General features: G+C 38.2%; 1 protein-coding gene across 5 annotated transcripts in view; it reads right to left on the reverse strand.

Moving 5' to 3' along the window:
* Positions 1 to 18,856, reverse strand: part of SLC5A9 (solute carrier family 5 member 9) — a 35,719-nt gene extending 16,863 nt beyond the window's left edge. For 3 of the 5 annotated variants that reach the window (XR_003085321.2, XM_025170123.2, XM_025170126.2), the window contains exons 1-6: positions 18,695 to 18,856; positions 15,920 to 15,991; positions 5,510 to 5,614; positions 3,310 to 3,474; positions 2,061 to 2,166; positions 643 to 723 (exon numbers count right to left, since the gene is read on the reverse strand). Coding sequence is in view for 4 of the 5 variants with exons in the window: in XM_025170123.2 (XP_025025891.2) it covers positions 643 to 723; positions 2,061 to 2,166; positions 3,310 to 3,474; positions 5,510 to 5,614; positions 15,920 to 15,991; positions 18,695 to 18,823 (658 nt within the window). In the remaining variant the exon portion in view is untranslated. The remainder of the gene's footprint in view (positions 1 to 642; positions 724 to 2,060; positions 2,167 to 3,309; positions 3,475 to 5,509; positions 5,615 to 15,919; positions 15,992 to 18,694) is intronic. The other 2 variants (XM_025170124.2, XM_025170125.2) reach the window with 2 other exon arrangements.
* Between the last annotated feature and the right edge of the window lie 1,543 nt (positions 18,857 to 20,399).

The following is a 20,399-nucleotide window of genomic DNA, read 5'->3' on the forward strand; positions in this document are numbered from 1 at the left end:
TTAATATTATTTAAATTATAATTATTAATATTACTATATGGCTAGAGTCTCTGGATTATTGGATACAATTACTACCGTGCTGGTAATTCTCTGCAAAACTGAGCCATGAGCATAATTTCTTTCCTGACCAGGCATTCTGATCTGATGAATGAATATTTCATAATGACAGTGTTTCAAATTTAGAAGCGTTATAGCATCACATTTGTTTGATCAGTGCTTGGATAACATAGGATTTTATACTCATTTAAGTCATTGTGTGACAATGAGATTAATCAGGCTGAAGAAACAACTATGTTTTAGTCCATATCCCTCTCTCTGTTAAAAAAAAAAAATTGTTTTTATTCCAACCATAAGATCCAGCTCATTTTGAGATATAAGCATTTGTCTTCAGTGTTGCGTTAACTTGAATCTTATCTGGCATTCTGAATAGGAGGGATTTTTGGTGCTGATACACTCTCTTTTAAAAGTATGGTTATAGTTTAAAACAGAAACACAAATTATATACAGGTAAGCATTGCACATACTGCGATCCTATGAAGACCTACTCAAAAGGAAATCCCAAGAAATCTATATTTCTCATTTTAGATATGTTTGCACAGAGCATAGCCTAAAAAAGTAAGCAACACAATTCCTTCCTCTTACTTATGAACATAAGAACCAAAGCACCAAGTACCATGATTACAGTCTGTAGGGCATCTGTGTATATAACTGCAGTCAAACCACCTATAGAAAGAGAAACAAAGGACCGATTCAGCCACAAATGCTTCTAAATATTTACGATCAAAGTAGCATATTGACATTAGTTATATGTTATGTGTATTAGTTTCATAACAAAGAACTTTGTGCATTTGTTCAATTTTAATTTGATATGAAAAGAATGCTAGGAAGCTAATATCTCTTCAGCTGCATTATCCCATTCTTATCTACTCTTATTCAGGCAAGGATATGCATGGGAGAAAGTAAAAAATGTCAAGATGTCAACCATGACCACACAATTGTAGTCCTGTTCCTTTTGCGTCATGCAGACGCATTTTGACATTTTTGGGCCTCCTACCCCATGGATGCTCCTGCATTCTGGGATAATGATAATGATAACCTTTCATGGTGGGGGGGGGGGGGAAAGAAAGAAAAATGGTGCATTGTGATGAAGTACTCTGGTGGCTACTTCAGAACCCAGATACCAGTTGGGGCCACTACTTATGTATTTTCTTTTCACAGAGTGCTCTTATAGAATGGAATACTTGGGTCATTTCATGAAAATAAAGTAGTGTTGACCAGGATCAGCTCTCAAGGTGGTATGTATTGTTATACTGCTGTACAAACAGCTGTAAACAAAATAAAGAACACACAGAGAAACATAGTAATTCTACTGAATAAATAAAATAAACATGCTTTGAAATTATTAATAGCAAAGTGTATCTAGATTTTAACAACATAAAATGAATGCAATATCTGTTGTAAGTAGCTGCATAAAGACAATGTGCATGTTTGGGAGTAAATTTGTGACTTTCAGTAAAGTGGCCATTTTCATTTTGTTCTGTTATTTAAGCTAAAGTTACAGATGCAGGAAGCTGTAACCCACACAAGGGGGGTCCTGCTTTCCCGCTCAAAATGGTTCCTTTGCTGTTATTGTCTTGTCCCAAGGGAGAAAACCATGAATATCCTCAGTAAGAAAAATAGCCCAGAGGAAAAGAGATTAGCATGTTTTTCTCTATCTTCAAAGTCCAGTCCAAACTGCAGCTTTTCATGGCTCAGTTGCTTAAAAAATAAAATTCCTGAGAAAACTTATAGTTGAGGATCACATGGGGTTGATCCTCAAATCGGTGACGCCACTGTGAATGTTCAATTTTCAAATGCCAAATATTTGAGATTTCTGTACACTTCTTTTACTTCCTTTCATGATTATATGGTACATGGTAGCCTCATTCTATCAATGGATGTTATAAGCGTCGATTCCCAGACTGCTGAGGTATGTAATAGAATTCCTTGCTTTTCACATTCAAAATAATAGTTAAGTTATTAAGTTAATTAAATAAATAATTATTACACAGCATAGTTACCAGCTATGGTGTAGACAGCTGTCACTACTAACAAGATCACAGTAGAGAGATAGAGATTCCAACCCAGGGACACTTGGATAAAAAGTGCACCAGAAAAAATATCCGTCTGAAACAAATGCAAAGAGAGAGAAAGAGAGAGAGAGTTGTATTAATTGTGCTCAGTTGTTATAGAGACTCCTGCAAGTAAAGCAGATGCCAAAACCACAAAGAGTGTCACTTTTGATACTGGCACCTATCTGGGCTGCTGTTGGACTCATCACTGATACAATTTATTTCATTTTCCTGGCTATATCTTTAACTACATGAGGCTGTCAGGTTGGAATATATAAACCTAGACATAATTTAAATTTCCCACAATGCATTGGGCTAACATCTCATAGAAGACATGCCATTAATGAGAAAATGGCAGTGGCATTCCCATTTATGGCCCTGTGTTTGCCATTGTTTTTTGCCACATTAGCCTACCGTCATTCTCTGAGGAAAGGAGTCCATTGTGGAGTATAATGCTCAGTGTATCCTTGAAAGCTGGAAAGGGCCCTAAAAGTTAGCATCGGTAATGGTACAGGATATAATGGGGATACTAATTCCAGAGTATACATCTAGGACATTTCCACACAGGAACATTCCACCAGTTGGAAAGTAGCCCTGGTTCTTTGTAATTCCTTAATTCCTGTAATTCTAATTTATTTCTGGCTCAGTTGCAGTGTATTTGAAACCCTGTAAAACTAGCCTTTTGGGGGGAAATGGCAACTTTTTGATTTCCCTTTTTGCAGGAACTCATGCCTCACCATGCCTCCTGACCGTTGGGCTTCAAGTCATTGAAGGAGAAAGGTGGCTTGATGCCTTTTCAGTTCTCCCTCATAGAAGCCATTTTTCCCTTTTTTCTGTTGCATACAACCCGTTGAATACAGCAAGAGGGAACAAGGAGGTAGATCACAATGGGTGCTATGCAAGCAATTTATTTTATTGCCTTTTGGATGGAATGCAGGTGAACAGATTTTTACTCCAGCAAGACTTGGGGCAGTTCAGAGTGGGGCAGTGATTTTTGCTCTCTGTTCTCAGAGTCCCAAGGGCAGCAAATCATCTTTAAAATTCTTTTGAGGGATTTGGAAGCAGTGGCAATGTGGACATGCTCTAGTAGAACAATTAACTGTAATTGAGAATAGTGGGACGGCTTATCCAAGCAAACACCCTTGAGTACTTAGTCAAACACTCGTCCCAAGGCTACAATTCTCTCTTAGATACATACTGATATTTTGGTGAATATATACAAAATGAGGGATAGTACAGATAAGTAGATTTGAATTCTTTGCCCTCCAAATCTTTTCCTCAGATATTCTGGCATAGTAATGACTCCAGAAGAGATGTAAACTGGTACAAAGATCCAGCCAAGGACTATCAATGCCCAGGTGGCCTATCAGAAAGAAAAGAGAAAGATACAGCAAATGTACACAGTGTATATAATTATTTATTGCTAGAAAATAGTGATAGAAAAATTATGAGAGCAAATAATATAAGTGACGGTAAGTAGATGAGAGAAATTATTCCTTGAAGGAATGGCAGATACACATCTCTTAGAACATAAAAAGCACTGAGGGTAGGTCAAAAGATCTTAATTAAGTAGATGTATAGTGCCTTGGGAAATCTAAGATTAAAATGAACTCACTCAAACTTTTAAAAACTCATTTCACTTGCAATAAAACCATTTTCTTTTTCTGTTGATTTTTAGGCACCACTTCTCTTGAACTTTTAATTTATTTCTGTCAGGTTTTCAAGATATAGATAAAGTGATGAGGCTTTAACTTGGTGGCTTGTACTGATAGTTTTAATGCCAAGCAAGCAGGTAGCAGTGCCTAGAAAACCTTGCTTGTTTCTCAAACCTAAGCAGGCTCGGACCTGGCTAATTCTTGAAGAGGAGAGCCTCAGAAAATCCCAGGACAGTAAGCTGGACTGGGAAGTTGAAAAACATTCCAGAAGATGGCAATGGCTTCCATTTTACTGCTAGGCAAGTTATATGGAAGGGTCCACGCAATCACATAGAACTGAGTTTGACTTGAGGAAATCTTTCTTTTTGCTATTTAAAGGTAAAGGCTGCTGATAGCTCAGAACTGTGTTGGCTTTTGGAGATCTCGTTTTCATTCATTATCATATAAGTTACTGGAATCCAGTCTTGCTTCTTTGTTGTTCTAGTAAGGGTGCCCTTTATTGTGCGAGGAAATGTATTATTTGGTGACCTTTAGCACCAAGAGAAATAATTCATCTGAGCTGCAGTTTTTGGGCAGCTGAGAAGTTCAGACATCCCTCAGGACTGTGCTATGAGTGAAGCATTGCAACTGCAAGCAACATCCGTTACTCAAAGCATGGAACAGTCATGGCCTTCAAACAATGCTAAGACAAAGTTGGCTTTTAAGATCACTTGGGTTGCTACAAAGGCAGGGGTCAAGGGTCACAATCTTGTAGGGACCTGTGCCGGGGCAACACAATTTAACCTGAATTTGTCATGAGCTTATGTTCAGTATGTTTTAAAATGCCAGTTCAAGAAGAATTCACTCCTGGCTATTCAGTAGAAAGCTGCCTTTTCTTTAGAACTAGCCCTTTTCTCGAATGCTCAGTAAATTCTTTTCACAGGATTTTCAACATGGGGCCAATTTTTCCTTACCACAGAGATTATATAATCATTATAATCACATGGAATTGATTAAAATTAAATCATATGCTGTTACTTAAAAGTACAAATGTGCAAAAGAAATCTTTAGAATATTTTAAAACTCTGCTGCAATGAATGAATCAGGCCATATCAATCTGCTAAAAACAATAATCCAAAGAAGACATTACTTCTCCATTCAAATACATTAATTGTGTTGTCACACTGGAAGCTCTGCCCCTTTTGTACATATTTTGTGACATAACACAATGGATTATATTGTACTGCTTCTAAACATTAGCATGTACACTTACTGAAATGGACAGTGAAACTATAGTACAGCTAGTCCTCATTTAACATCCACTCACTCAGTGACCATTTGAAGTTATGATGGCACTGAATGATGAGTACTTATGATTGGGTCTTGTAGTTGGGGCTGTTGCAGCGTCTCCATGGTTGCGTGATTGTGAATTGGCACTTAGCAACTGGCTTGCAATTACAATGTTGCAGCGTCCTATGGTCAGATGATTCCTGTCTGCAACCTTCACTGCCAGCTTCTGACAAGCAAAGCCAATGGGGAAGTTGGCAGGAGGTCACAAATGCTGATCACGTGACCACGGGACGCAGCGACGGTTTGGGATTCACCTAACAACAGCAACTGAGACTGCCAGAACTGCTGTTTAAAGTTGGCGTGGCCACATGACATTGTACCTTACAACCGTGCTGCTTAGCAACCCAATAATTTGACCAAACCCACACAGAAGCTCCCAAACCCACCCATTTGTAAAAAGCAACATCATCTTACGTTCCACTCAAAGCCCCCAACTGCCAGTCCTCCCGCAGCTCCAGTGCCTGCTAGTCCAATAAATAGGCCACTCCCCACATTGCTTGACATCAGAGATGCTCCAATCTGAAACAGAAAACGCACAGGGATTGGCTCACCTGCAGTAGTGAGTAGACACAGAGGAATATAGCCAGGACTGTCCATCTCATGATGGACTTTCTCCATTTTAAAAGAAAATCTGAATAACCTCATCCCAACGTTTTAGGGCACTGATGGAAGTAATCATTTTGCTCTTTTGTGTGGCATTTTGCCAATGCGTGGACTACTGAAAAATAATACCGTGGTAATTCATATTAAACCTGAGTTAAAAAGAACTAATCAGAACCAGCTTTGTCTCATTCTTGACCAAAGGTGATTGTCCAATGATTCTGTACTGTGCCCTGAGTAGCAGCCCCAATAATTTATTTATAATCCCTGGGGCCCTGGCAGAAAGGAATGGAAATTGAGGCTGAGAGTGAGAGTGAGAAACAAGGAAAGGAACAATTTTGCAGTCTGAAAACTGAAGAACGAAGGGATAAAAGAAATAAAGCTTGAAGAAGTTATATCTCAGCCATCAACTTTCTTATATACCTTCTGAGTTACCATTACAAATAAATGCCATTACTGCTGCTAACAGATCCTTGATTGGAGTTAGTAGCATGCTGCTAAAAAAATTGCTATTGGTTCAGGCCCAGGGAGGTATGACACCTGCTCAGGTTTATGAGTTTCCATGATCTTTCTACATTATAGTGAAAGCAGGTACTTTAATATAATTCCATTACTTTTATGAATGTGCTTCCCAGCTAGGCTAGCTGACTCTTTCTGATTTCAAGAAATTAAGCAGAGTTAAGATTAGTCCATACTTGGATGGGAGACCATCAGGAATTCCAAGGGCTGTGGTTAGAATGAGAAGTTGAAGAAGCCTATCAGAAGAAAGCAGTGGAAACCTCTTCCATATGTTGCCAAGAAAACTGCTTGGATGTGTCCAGGAAGTCACCATGGACTGAGTTTCATTCCAAGCAGGCATTATCTTTTATTGTGCTTTTTAAAAGGAAGACATAACTAGCAGCAGTGGAGTGCAGTGGTTGGAGTAGGACCTGGGAGACCTACAGTATGTTCAAGTCCACCCTTGGCCATGGAAGATCACTAGCAGTCATGGTTTCAGTCCAACATACTTCACAGGGTCGTAATTATGGGGGGGGGGGAATAGAGGAGGGAGTGCTAGGTTGCCCACCTACATAGGTCCTAGGGTAAAGGTGTGACATAAATGAAACAAACACACAAACAAATGGGAACATGGAGTCCAACTGACAGGTGTTCTGTTTCACTGCCCCCTTTTCCAGTTATTTTTTGAAGCATAGCTTTGGTCTAGTGTCTTTTCTTCTCTTAGGATCTTTAATTAAAAAAAAAAAACTAGACAAATTGTCAGACTGCATAGGTGATGTAAAGACCATATATACTTTTAAATGCACAAGCTGGTTTGGGTGAAGGATTTCCTTTGTTCCTTTCCTTTGTTCCAATGCCCCAAACACTGAAAGTAGCATGAAATTCTTCCAAGAGGGTCTGCTTTAATTAAAGCACTTCCTGGTTTGTCCCAGCACATAAAATACAACCTCACCATTTCATTACATTTTAAAATGCTGGTGAAATCTTTGCCTGCTGCCTGTAAGGATTTTAAAGGGAAAGACAAATGCCCACTGAACTTGGCTTGTGCAAAGCATTTTGTATCGCTATTGATCTGCTGGGCTTGATTTATTCAAATCTGTTCCCAGAAGAACCTACAAAGCAATTCCTGGACATTCCTATATATAATACTGAAGATTGTATATAAGGTAAACCAGTGGACTCCAAACTTTCTGGATCGATCACCCTCATCAGTAAAAAATTTTTGAGCATGAATCCCAAATACATGTATGCTTGTTTATTGATAAATTATATACACATACTACTGCACTAATATATTATATATGTTATAAAAATATCCCCCAAATATATATACATAGAGAGAGAGTCAGCTAGCCTAGCTGGGAAGCACATTCGTAAAAGTAATGGAATTATATTAAAGTACCTGCTTTCACTATGATGTAGAAAGATCATGGAAACTCATAAACCTGAGCAGGTCTCATGCCTTCCTGGGCCTGAACCAACAGCAATTTTTTAGTGTGTGTGTGTGTGTGTGTATCTATATCTATCTATATATCTATATATATATCTATATAAATATTCAGTTCACTATTAGTCTAGCTTTATTTCCTACTTTTAAAGATAAAAATTAAATGTAAATAGAACATTCTAACATTTTCTTCCTGCATCCCCTGGACTATGTGCACCTGACTTTGGAGACCACTGCTCTAGACAACTGGAATCAGTATGGACATCTGAAATGCGGTTCACGTATCTGGCATGGGCATTTGAAAATTGATCAAAGCCATTCAAATGCTTTCAGGGTAGCTATCTCTGGCCAAAGAGAGGATGAATTCCAAGACTACATTCAACAGTATGGTTCCCCATTCATCTGATTTATGATTGAATTGCTAAACCAGCTATTTGGGCATCTGGGGGTGGAGGGGGCGTGGGGAGTAAAAATTTCAATATGGTAGGCCTGACTGTGTAATAGAAGCCCTATCCCTTTTATCTGTGACACACATTAAAAAGGGATGGATCTTCAGTCACATGGTCATGCCTACCATATTGAATTTTTGATCTCCTGCTAGCTTTAAAATTGGTCAGATTCCTAAATATAAAGTGTATAACGTCTGGCACCATTAAACATTCAAAAATAATAAAGTATCATCAAATAACACTGGAGCAAAAATGGTACAAATATATTGAGAACAAACACACTGAGTGATAATTTAGGAACAGATCTGCCATTTTTCAGATAGTCAACAGGCAAGCCACATGACCAGCAAGAAAACCAGGGAACATACTTTTCAAGTCACTTAAGATCTGAAAAGGAGAAATTGATCCTGCTGAAGCCATTTGAGAATTTGTCAAATTTGCATGAATGCAGTGTTTTTGTGAGATGAGGGCCCCCTACCTCCATTCCTGTACATACCATCGGCCCTGCTCACCAGAATCCCAAGGGACCTAACATGATAGCTGTCTTAGCTCCATAAACTTCTGGTGGTCCTATAAGAAGCAGGAAATTCTCAAGCCAAAAACTTTGTGGATCTGGAAGTGCTGCAGTATCTGTTCCATGAAAAGAGATCTTTGGGCAAATATTTAATCAGAGTAGTTGAAGCTTCAGTTTGTTCTGCTGTCAAAGACACTACTTCCTTGAAAAGTAGTAAAGTACATAGTTTAAGTAGCAGTACAGAAGGATCTCTCATAATAGGTGGCTAGTTGTAGTTAAAGATATACAGAATGTAAACTGTAGGTGATAAGAGCCAGGAATCACCTTGGTATTTGTTTTAATTGCACTGGTAATGACAATGAGATAAACATAAATGCAAGTTATGAAATGCACAATCATCTGTGCATGGTGGCTATGGTTGGTATTTGTAAGTCGTAGTAGCAATAATTAATACAAATAAATGTGCAAGACAGAGTAGATAAGATATCCTAGTTTTTGACAAGAGCATGGTTAAATAGGATGAAATAATTTGGAATGTTAAAATTAAAAACTGCCCTATCAGGTTCTTTTAAAGAATATTGGGGGGGGGGGGAGTCTGATCCAGCTTCCACTTTGTTCTGCTCATCTCCTACTAGCAAGCTGCTTTCTTATATTATTATGTTATACAAGCACTTCTCTGCCTTGTCTGGATTAACCAGGATAAGGCCTGGTTAAAACTTGGATGGGAGACTTTCAGGGTATACCAGCATGGTAGGCTAGACATGGAAGATGAAAAAAATCCCCAAGAAGGCAGTTGCAAACCACTTTTATAAGTGAGAAAAATGTACGGCCATATCCATGAAGGCAGGGAATTCTTTTTCCATACTCAGACAACATTCTATTGAGTGCATGTATCATTAATACATACTATATATAGTCAAGGTTACTCATCCCCATATCACTACTTGACAAAACTACTGCAGTGCACTCTACCTGGGACTGTCTTTGACACTCAGAAAATGCTGTTGCTACAGCATGGCGAGAGCCACCATAGCTGTGTAATTCCAGTCCTGCAGGCCCAAAACGGGCTACCAAATGGTTTCTGGATGCAAGTCAAAGTGCTGATTTTACCCTATGAACTCTTATATGGGTTGGCTTCCAAGTACCTTAATGAGCACCTTCTCCAACTGAAATTGCCCCATCCAGGCCATGTGTTATGGGAGCAGCTGCTGGTGGTTCCCCACTTTCATCTGGTGGTAGTGGGGAGCTTAGACCTGAAAGCAAGGATTTTTGCTAATGGCCTCCACCATGTGGAATAACCTTCCTCAGATCTTAGCTTAGCACAAATCCTTTTAGCGTCCCAGAAGTTGGTCAGGATGAAGCTTTTCTGGAGACCATTTGGGGAATAACTGAGATGATGCTATCTTATGTTTCTTTGATTGTTTGGGTTATTTTACTGTTTTACATCATTGATCGTCATGCTGATATTTTGTGTCTAGCTGCCAAGAGTCCCTTGGGATTACAGGAGTATACAGAATTAATAAACAAACAATAAATAAGACAATGAGTGGTTTCCATAAAATGACAGGTAGTCCTCACTTAGCAACCACAATTGGGACCGGCAACTCAGTTGTTAAGCGAAGCTGTTGCTAAGTGAAACCATGACATATCTTACTTCAGCTTTCCTTTGCTTTACAGACCTGTGAAGGTCGTAAATGTGAGGACTGGTCGGAAAGTTACTTTTTCATCACTGTTGTAACTGTGAACGGTTGCTGTATGAGGCACTTGCTAAACAAAGACTACCTGTATTGCAGCCAGTTGCTTTTATGGGTCCCATCAATGTTCTCTTGCCCAGTTGGTAGCATAAATTTATGAAGGGGAAGGACTTTAACTCAAAAAGCAGGATATGTTAGGGTATAATATTGATAATGGCCCCTTATACAGAGGGATGACATATTTTATAATCTGCTACCCTTGCCCTCTCCTGTGAATGCCTTTGCTTCTATATATGCCAACCTACAGATGAATCAAAAATATAAATTGTTAATTATCAGTCCTGTTAGAATTATTGTGCTCTGTTTGAATTCCATTGAATCAGGTACATTTGGGGTTGTTGGGGAGCAATGCCTCCGAATTCTTCTATGGCATCTCTTTCTCACTATTGGCAGCTTAAAGCCGTTTACTTTCATTGGAGGCCCCTCTCTCCCTATGTCTCTTTTTCTCTTTATGATTTTATTTATTTTAAAATATGTTAAAATTATACTCCACCATTCAAAATAAAAGTTTTCTGTTACTGAACATACTGTTATCTAAAATATTAAGCAATATGTCTCAAGCATAGAAATTAGAACAGAAAGAGAGAGAGAGCCTAAAGCTATGGCCAATCTAGAAGCCACCAAATCGCTCACCTGCATACCCTAACCCTCCTGATATTCCTCTTTTACTTCTCCCCTTTATCAGTGAGAACAGTCAGGCCACACTCCCTACAACTGTTTTTATGACTGATTTTTATAAGTATAGGATGAAACAACCAATTGTTGTTAGAAAAAACTTGTCTTGTCCAACATTGGTTTCCAACAAAAGCATACCACACCATTCAGATTTCACAAGGAAACTCCGAGGCATGGCATGGCAGAAACAGACATTGGCTGCTGTTCACCAGGAGTGCATTAAGAAGCTAGCTATTACTCATATCTTGTGAACAGAGCAATCAATTTTTCTAGAACTAGACTTAAGGTAAATCAGCAGTGTCCAATTTGGATGTTTCCAGATGTTTTGGAGTATAGTTTCTATTGAGCTATATTGAACTCCAGATCAACTCCCCTTAGTCCTGGACAATGTAGTGAATAATTACGTGACATCTGAAAGGCTAAGTGCATCTCTAGAGACTTTCAAGAGTTGTTTTCAAATTGTAATATTTAAAAAGCTAGGCATTGTATTCCAAGGGTCATTTCACAATGTGTGTTGGTGTGAGCTGAGCACCCTCCTCAAAGCGTTCAGGTGGTTCTGTCCTCTGGAAGAGTTTTCCCAAGTTATTTCTGAGAAATGGTCCTTCAATCATAGTACATACAGTTGCGAAATATTGATTTGAATGCTTTGCACAACTAATAAGACAGAGAGGAAGAATGACTACATAAGTGACTGAAGAACAATTGTGTGAAGGAGTTTAATAAAAAATGAAATTAGTTATTTTCTGTTCTGGACCTACCCATTACTTTTTGGAAAGTGGCCCCTGACACACTACACCAGCATTTCTCAGGCTGGCTGGGAAATTCTGGGAGTTGAAGTCCACCCATTTTCAAGTTGCTGAGGCTGAGAAACACTGCAATACACAGTGATCAAGTGTGGTTTCTAAAAGTTGTGCACTTTTGCATCATCGGAGAAGTAATCTAAAATATCTGCAGGGATCAGATTGCAGAAGGCTAGCAAGAACGGCATTTGCTTTCAGTCATGATGTAATTCTTCTTTGCATTTTGCCTTGATGGTTTCCATCTCAGGAATGGGAGGCCACTTCCCATACTTATAACAAATTCTGCATTGGAATTAGAGGCAGATTTTCTTGAGGATTTTAGTTCTCCAACTGCATGCCTAGCAAATGAACATTTTAAGAACTAGAGGAAAGATTTCTTGAAGATGAATTGTTCCACATCCTACTTTCACTACTTCAGTGTTCCAGGATATTAGCAAGGCTCAGCTGCTGCCAGAGAAATGACAAACGTTTGATTACTTAAGGCCACTGTGGCATTGTGTGTGTATGTATATATGTGTGTGTGTTTAAATCCTGCTACAATAAGGATATGTGTCTTAGGGAAGGGAGCCTTTCTATTTCCTTAAGTTACAAATGGATGTTGCAGCAGCCAGTCTCTTTAATCAGAGACATCCCAGCTGAGATGTTGTCAGTGCTGACTTTGGGAAAGGTTTCTAGTCTTATCCAGTATTAATATTTTAACTATCCCAAAGGTGAGAAACAGGTCACATTCCATTAGCCTTTGCTTAGGGCTCCAAAGTGCAGAGGCAGAAATATGACTCTTCCAAAAAGGAAAGAGGTGGGGGGGGGGGATCACGGAGAGACCATAAGAAGTTACACTTTGGAAGGGAAAATAAGAGTGTTCTAAATACTAGAAACGTTAACTTTTCAATCACACAAAATTATTATATATATATGTATATATATGGATGGGCTTGATATATGTCACTTTTGTGAGAAGGGCAGCTATATAAATACAATCAATCAATCAATCAATCAGTCAGTGTCCATGTGTAGGCCTGCAAGCATGCATAGGCATTGAAAGCTACCTAAAGCTGTTGGGTATGACTGAGGTTGTTTAAAAATAAAAGCGTGAATATTTTAGACAAAAGTATGTTGAGGCTGGTCACAATGAATCTTGTGAGAGTTCTCTATCTGGTTCTTTGTTCAAACAAAAAGAAAGTTGGCTGTCAGAGGTTAGATGACTAAACTTGCTTCTTGAAGGTACAGCATCACATCCGTCTTTCACAATGAACTCTTGTTTTTTTCTTTTTAAGAACTAGAAACAGAAAGTGCCACTTGGTCTTCTTTAGGGTAGAACCCAAGTAGTCGGGAGAGGGTCAAAAAAGTCAAGATGGGGGCTGCAACAAAAGAAGTCAACAAATCTCTTCTGGGACTCTATTCTCATGAAATTTGCCTTTTCCCCAAGAAAATTCAGCCTAGCAAGGAGGATGTTGGGGACAACTGACTTCTTGTCAGCCTTTTACATTTTCTACTGTCAATAAGCCATAGCTTAAATATCACTGGGGCACAAAGCACATCAAAACATTATGTATGTGTATGTATGTGTTTGTGTGTCTGTTGAATGTATGGGGAAAACATTGTATATAGAATTTACAATTAATATAACCCAAAGTTGAAGTTCAAGGCTGCATTCAGCTTGCGGTTAAACACTCAAAATATCTACAGCTATGTATTCTTGAGATAGGGTGAAAAAGATATTTATTCCACTGACACTTATTTCTCTGGGTCTTTAAATTACTGTTATATTACCTTTTTGCTCCAAAGAAAATGTGTCCTTCAAAAGGTTTATACCTTTCCAGTGAATCATTTTGGAGATTTAAATCCAAGTGGTTTAGTGCACAAACCTACAATCCTTATAAAGTCACTCAAGAAATGAAGAAGTTACTAGACAGTGGGGGAAAAAAAGCTATCTTTGCCATTGTTTCAAGTAAGAGAACTGAGGGATTTTCAAGATTACAATAAATAAATAAATAAATAAATAAATAAATAAATCTCCATTATTTCCTTGTGGCTAAACTAAGTTTCCCCTTACCCCCACTCTCTTTTCAAAGACTTGGTGTTCATATTTTAATAGTCAATAATACTTTAAAAATCCCAGGTGGTATTGTATATTAGTTTGTGTACAAATATGAAGTCCAACTATTTAAATCCTCAGTTGACTGCTGGTGGTATGATGTTGCTTGAGATAAAGAAGATTTTTCATTGTCTTTTCTTGGTCTTATTGCATTTTAAATAGGCTTACATGGCTGACGATACATTTAAGTTTGATTTTTCCCCCCAGTGCTTGCCATACTAATTATTTTGCCACCAGAAGCATTTGCAGAGGATTATAAAAGGTCAAGATGGTGACCACAACAGTGTGATTGAAGCCTAAAATGTTAAAAAGGGGCAGTGTCACACAGTGTCTTGACACTGTGACACGGTCACAGCTGCTGTCTTGCCTTTTTGAATTCTCTCCCACCCAGACTGCAACAAGGCTATGCTTTGCAGGGTCAAATGTATCTTAGCTGCATATTTACTGCAGCTGCTAATATCCAAGTCACCTTTCTTTCTTTCTTCTTTTTAGAATTAGTATAACGCAGGGTTTCCTAAAGTGGTAAATATTGACTCCCAAGGGTTGATGGGACTATCCAAGAGGTCAATAAATGGCTGGGGGTCAAAAGAGGGATCAGTAAATGTCTGAAGGTCAACAGGTGGTCGATAAATGATGGAAGGTTGATTGGGGTCAATTAATCTTTTGAGGGGTCTGTAGAGATCCACACCAGTCCCTAGTGCTGAGGGTGAGGTGACTAGCGGCGAGACAGTATTACCCAGGGTTGGATGGTCAGCCACCAGCAAGAGTGGGCTTGAGTTGTCTCTATCAGCTGTGTATTGTTACTGGCCTTGTTTATCTATTATCTATTATTATTATTATTTGTAGTACTATTAAAGTACTATTTATTAAATTATTTTTATATACAGGTAGCTCCCGTTTAGTGATCACAATTGGGACCAGCAACTCTGTCGCTAGGTGAAGTGATCACTAAGTGGGAAATCACATGACTGTGACTATGTTTTCCTTTCTCCCACTCCCCCACCCTTTGGAATGCTCATTTCAGTGCTGGGATAATTAGCAAGAAGGAAATTAACATTTGTATTTACATTCACTGGAGAGGAAGGGATTACAAGAGAGTAAGCAGGTACACAATGGGAAATACACAGGCACTATTTATGTAGCATGCTCAGGGCTGCCGGCACCACCACATTCCTTTCAATGTGTATTCCCCATTGTGTGCCTGCTTGCTCTCTTGTAATCCCTCTTGTTAAACATCCCCTTCCTTTTTAGTCACTGCAAAAGTATACAGCACGTTGTATTCTTGGAGAAGGATCTTAAACAGTTGGATTTTTCAGTTTGTTGGAAGTATGTGTGGATAATAGTCAATACTATTGATGAACCTTTTTGCAAAAGCTGAGATAAACTTTGGTACTTATTTTTAAAGCACAGATATATTTACAGATACCTCTTATGTTTTGGAATTGAACATAACTGGACACAATGTGATGAAATTTTGCAAGCTAAAGTAAAATGGAATTGGCCATATTGTGGCCTGAGAACTCAGTGTTTTGTTTGCAGATTCTTATTTCTCTTCTTTGGCTAGCAAAAACAAAGTAATTTAAGAAGATTTAATTTTCCTTATTTATTCTAAAGACTGAATCTGAATTTTGGAAAGAGGTAGCCTATGAATTTGATTGGATTTGATGAAGAAGGTTTATTCTGTTTTGTTTCAGGATTTACCGATATTGACTGGCATTACTATTTAGATGTATAAAATAAAATTAAAACTACACTGGCAGTTATATGTAGGAAGACTGGTTTTCATTCTGCCTCCATCTCTTGCACTTAGAGTTAGAGCTGCCAAATATGGGTTGCAAAAATCCAGATGACCATTAGGTCAGCATAGTGTTAGTTTTCTGCTACCCATAGTGGGCATCTAATTTTTTTTTTTTTTTTTTTGGTAGCCTTTCTTAGAATAAGAGTTTTGATATTTTCAAGAATATGTGGAACTAAGGTAGCATTTTTACTCACAGGCCACCATGTCATGGATCTTCCAGCCAAGAAATAGCCTCCAACTGTTCCTCGACTGGCCCGAAGAGAAGACTAAAAACAAAGAAAAAATATTGTGAAACAGCTGAAGTAAGGAAAATGGTAACTTGGATTTTAAGAAAATTGAGCAATGTGACATTCATTGAAGAAAGACGGAACTGCAATTACTTTTATTAAAGACTGGAAACCCTTTATGGATTTTTTGTCAAAAATGGATAAAAATGAATTGGTGATTTCAGGATTTATTGATTAAAAAGGTTTGTTTATGGGAAGAGAGGAGCTATGATATGTAATTTGGGTGGGTGGAAATGGTAATTATTATGTTTGCAGCTGCTGCAAAGATCAGAAGTAGTTTCTTTAGATATTTTTCTTCTTTTTCTTTCTTTATCTTTCACTTTTTCTTTTATTCTTTTGTATCTTCTTCTTTTTCCCTACTTTTCTCTTTATGTTTCAGTACTTTTTTTTAAACCTGTGTAAAATCTTTTTATAATAAAAATTACTGTTAAAAAAAAGAAGTAGTATTTATTCTACCCCTTCTCCTTCTACCCTCAGTGTACAAAAGTCTCTATTGGGAAAGTTAGGGCCCCTCTGAGCAATGTGGTTGGCATTGGGGCTACATTTACTGCTATAGTTAAAGTCTACAAGCACCATTCCATAATGTGGAATACCAGGAGGAGGAGAAAATCACACCACATTGGATTATTTGGAGTGATGTTTTGGCAATCACCCCCTGTTTAAAAAGGATAAATAATGTTCTGCTGATAGGTTGCACTTAATTTTTTGCTGGAGCAAATGATGCAAAGTAGGTGGGCCAGGTCCTATACTGGATTTACAAAAGGGGCTTGTTAAAGTTTGGAAAGATTTTGTGAGAAGGGACAAAGAAAAAATGAAAAGAAATCAAGTTCTATGAAATTATTTGGAGGGACTAAAGATCAAGATTGTTAAAAGTAAAAGGAAGGAATATAAAGTTGATTTATTTGATCAAAGTTAAAATAGATACATTTTACATACAGTCTCTGGTAACCCTTAATGGACTTTTGCTGATCAGGACTGAATGATGAGGCTGTAAGGATTTGTATATAGATAAGAGATGGGATATGGGAAGAAGAGATCATTTGCTGTATTTTAAGAGAAGGTGTTAAGTTACTAAAATTATTTATACTTGTGATGAAGGCAGAAGTCATTTCTTTATATATTTCTTTTATTTTTCTTTAATATATTCTTATTTTTTATTTCTTTTCTATTTCTTTTCTTTTCTGCACTTTCTATTTTTTCCTTTCCTTTTTTAGTTTGTATTAGTTTTTATCTTTTTAACTGTAATGTTTAATAAAATTATTATTAAAAAAAAGATGGTGGATGCAACCAAGGAATAAAAGCCCCCCCCCTTTCTTATGTGCAGTCATAATACATTGACTTTTTGACCTCATTGTGGTCTCCTCTAGCTAGCGTCGTGTTGCACACATAGTCACTCTATTTTTTTCTCCTGGAGTTAGAATTTGTACCTTTTTAAATCCCCGTTAAGTTTATTTTGGTACTAAAGACAAGAGGGATCTGGAGATCACAAAAATGGGATGCAGGTATCATATGCTGCTCGAGGGCCCACACCTGCTTTATAAACCCCACCCCCAGAAGTTTTTCAAAGGGTACAGGGAGTGCAAATAGAAGATAGGAAAATATTCATGGATGAAATTCCATACAAGGAAGAAATGGAGAGAAATATATGGAACAGAATCCCATGTTTGTTTTTCCTGCCCCACCCATTTCTTTAAACCTTGACATACTGATTTATTTATGACTCTTTTATATCACCTCAATTGTATTCAGCACTAAGCAGGTGTACTTCAATGCCTGTTCTCTGTTGTTCTGGACACTAATATTCAAGGTTTATTGCCAGAACACAGTGAACTTGAGAGTGATACTATCTTCAAGACTGGCACACAATGTATTCTTCATATAAGGAATTAATAAACGTGCTACTATAAGTTAACTTAGATGGCTTTTTAAAGATTTAGTCACTTCAAGTTATTTATACTAAATGCAAAGTTAGAGACAGAAGGTCTTGGATTTATCAGATGTTGGACATGAAAGAGACGGGCATGGCTGCTCGATACTCTGAAAGCAGAATGCTAGGCTGACAGATTCAAATTAAGGCAAGGACAGTCTCTCAATAACAGAATATACTCTTTGCATGCAGAAGCCCCCAGGTTCAATCCTCCAGCATTTCCAGATAAGGGTTGATAGCCCTTGCCTAAAAGCCTTGAGAGCTGCTGTTAGTCAACGTCAACAGTGGGCTAAATGAATTAACGGACTGATTTGGTGTAGGGCAACTTCTACTGTTCTCATCCAGGGCCAGCAACTGTTCCAAAACATGCTGTTACTACTGTGATTGCTTCTATAACATTGTAGAGCCACAGTGAAAATAAAGAACGCTGTGGAGAATATTCTGCTACCTTTGTATATGTGGCATTAGGAGAAAGGGCTATAAACTCATCTGTGAAACTAAACAATTGTCTATGCAATAAATACATGAATAAAAAGCCTCCCTTTTACAAAAAGAATGATTTATTTCCAGTTAGGGCCTTGTGTTAGAGAAAGAGAGGAAGCCTGTCTTAATGCAGCTATCAGGGCAAAAAAACCCCTCAGGAACAGGGAGCCTGTGATCTTCTGCAGGGGCATAGTATTGTCCACTTAAAGGGCACACGCATGCACACACACACACCTTACCTAATTGCCAAAATTGCCATTCAGGGGACTTACCCATATTCCTACAGCTATGACAAAGATGAAATAAACGACAACAACAACAATGTCAGGAACTTCAAGAGCAAAACTCTTTTCTTCAAGCTTGTCATTGAGTGGCTGAGTTGGTGCTGATGTCTGGCTCATGACTGTTGAAAAGTGTTGGCTGTTGCCCGAACAATTCACAATGGACTTTGGCACTTTTCCTTTATTACTCTCCCTTAATAAATATTAACAGATTTGAAAAAGTAAAAGTGTTAATGAAACAACTAGGTAATCTATCCAATTGTACCAGTTCTTGGCATTTCACAGTCTTCAGCTTTACTGACCCCATGATATGGATCTGAGTTATATACCTTGTATAACTGTAATATGTGAATTAATTGCATAGCTTTTTTTAAGAACTAGGGGAATTGCCCAGAACTCCATCCCACATTATGTGATAATGTGCTAGCACTTCTAATACGTTTTAGCAGTTGCACAACCTAAGTCTCTGAAATAATGCTGGAGAACTTACAATCTGGATATTTTTAAAGTAGGGAATAATGAGGTCCCCAACCATGGAAGTAGACCCATTCAAAGCATGGTTAAATACTTGAAATGACCCAATAGATCAACCTGTTTCATTCAAGGCAATTAAGCCAAAAAGTGATTTCCATATTTTGGGTTCTCCCACACATCCCTCTTTAGAGGCCCAGTGACTTCAGCACACTAAAAACAATGCAGAAAAATTGCATAGGGTGTACTGGAAAGGAAGATAGGGTGCTGACAAATGAATTATTCTTGAATTCTGAAAAAAGCCCCTGCCTGCAGCTCAAGAGGATAACCATGTACAGGACTGTGAAAATCCTTTGAAAGAGGTGCTTCGTAACATATGGTAGTGTGGTGATGTGCAGCAAGTCAGATCCAAAACAGAAAGGATATTTTGGAGGGGATGTGGTGTACTCTGTGCACCTTTGGGTGCCTCCTCAAGCCTGTTTCTGGGTTCATACAGCAGCTGAACCAACATCCCCTCCAAAACACTCTGCTTTGGATACAAATAGTTGCACACCCCTATAGTGGTGCACATGAAGCATCTCTCTTCCAATCATTAAAACAACTCCATCCTTTCCCAGGCTTATGCAATTACCTTGGCAGCTGTTCCCAGCTGTCTCCAAACACACAGGCAGGCAGGGTCACTTTGCTTTGCATTTGCCCCAGCCTCCCTGAACTCACCAAGTCAAATTGTCTTACTGAACTCAGCGAGATTTAATTTGCACTGTAGTGCATAAATATTAAAGGAGTAAGTTATAATGTGCCCATCCCAATAAAACAACTTCAAATAACTATTTAGCAATGGTACAGCAGAGAACAGTATGCATTAACACAGCACCATCTTGTGGGTATAAAGTAGAGAAAAGAAAGTTTCATATTCAGTCAGAATTATGTTGCTCTGGTCAGTGAAACATTCATGTTTTCTTTTCTCTTGTGTTCCTGTGCCCAGAGTAAATGGCTATCTGAGATGCGTTGGGGACAATTTCCATTTAATCTTTCACAATCTGCACAACAATCCATTCTGAGTATAGGAAAATTAAGCAAAGGTTTATTTTCTTTTTTTTCTTATCCAGTGTTTTTCAACCTCAGCAACTTTAAGGTGTGTAGATTTCCCCAGTGCATGGCTGACTGGGGAATTCTGGGAGTTAAAGTCCACCCGTCTTAAAGTTGCCAAGGTTGAAAAACACTG

Source organism: Python bivittatus, unplaced genomic scaffold (assembly GCF_059951505.1).
Source record: "Python bivittatus isolate LINGU-HERP-01145 unplaced genomic scaffold, Pbiv_v1 ctg000700_np1212, whole genome shotgun sequence".
Classification (NCBI taxonomy): domain Eukaryota; kingdom Metazoa; phylum Chordata; class Lepidosauria; order Squamata; family Pythonidae; genus Python; species Python bivittatus.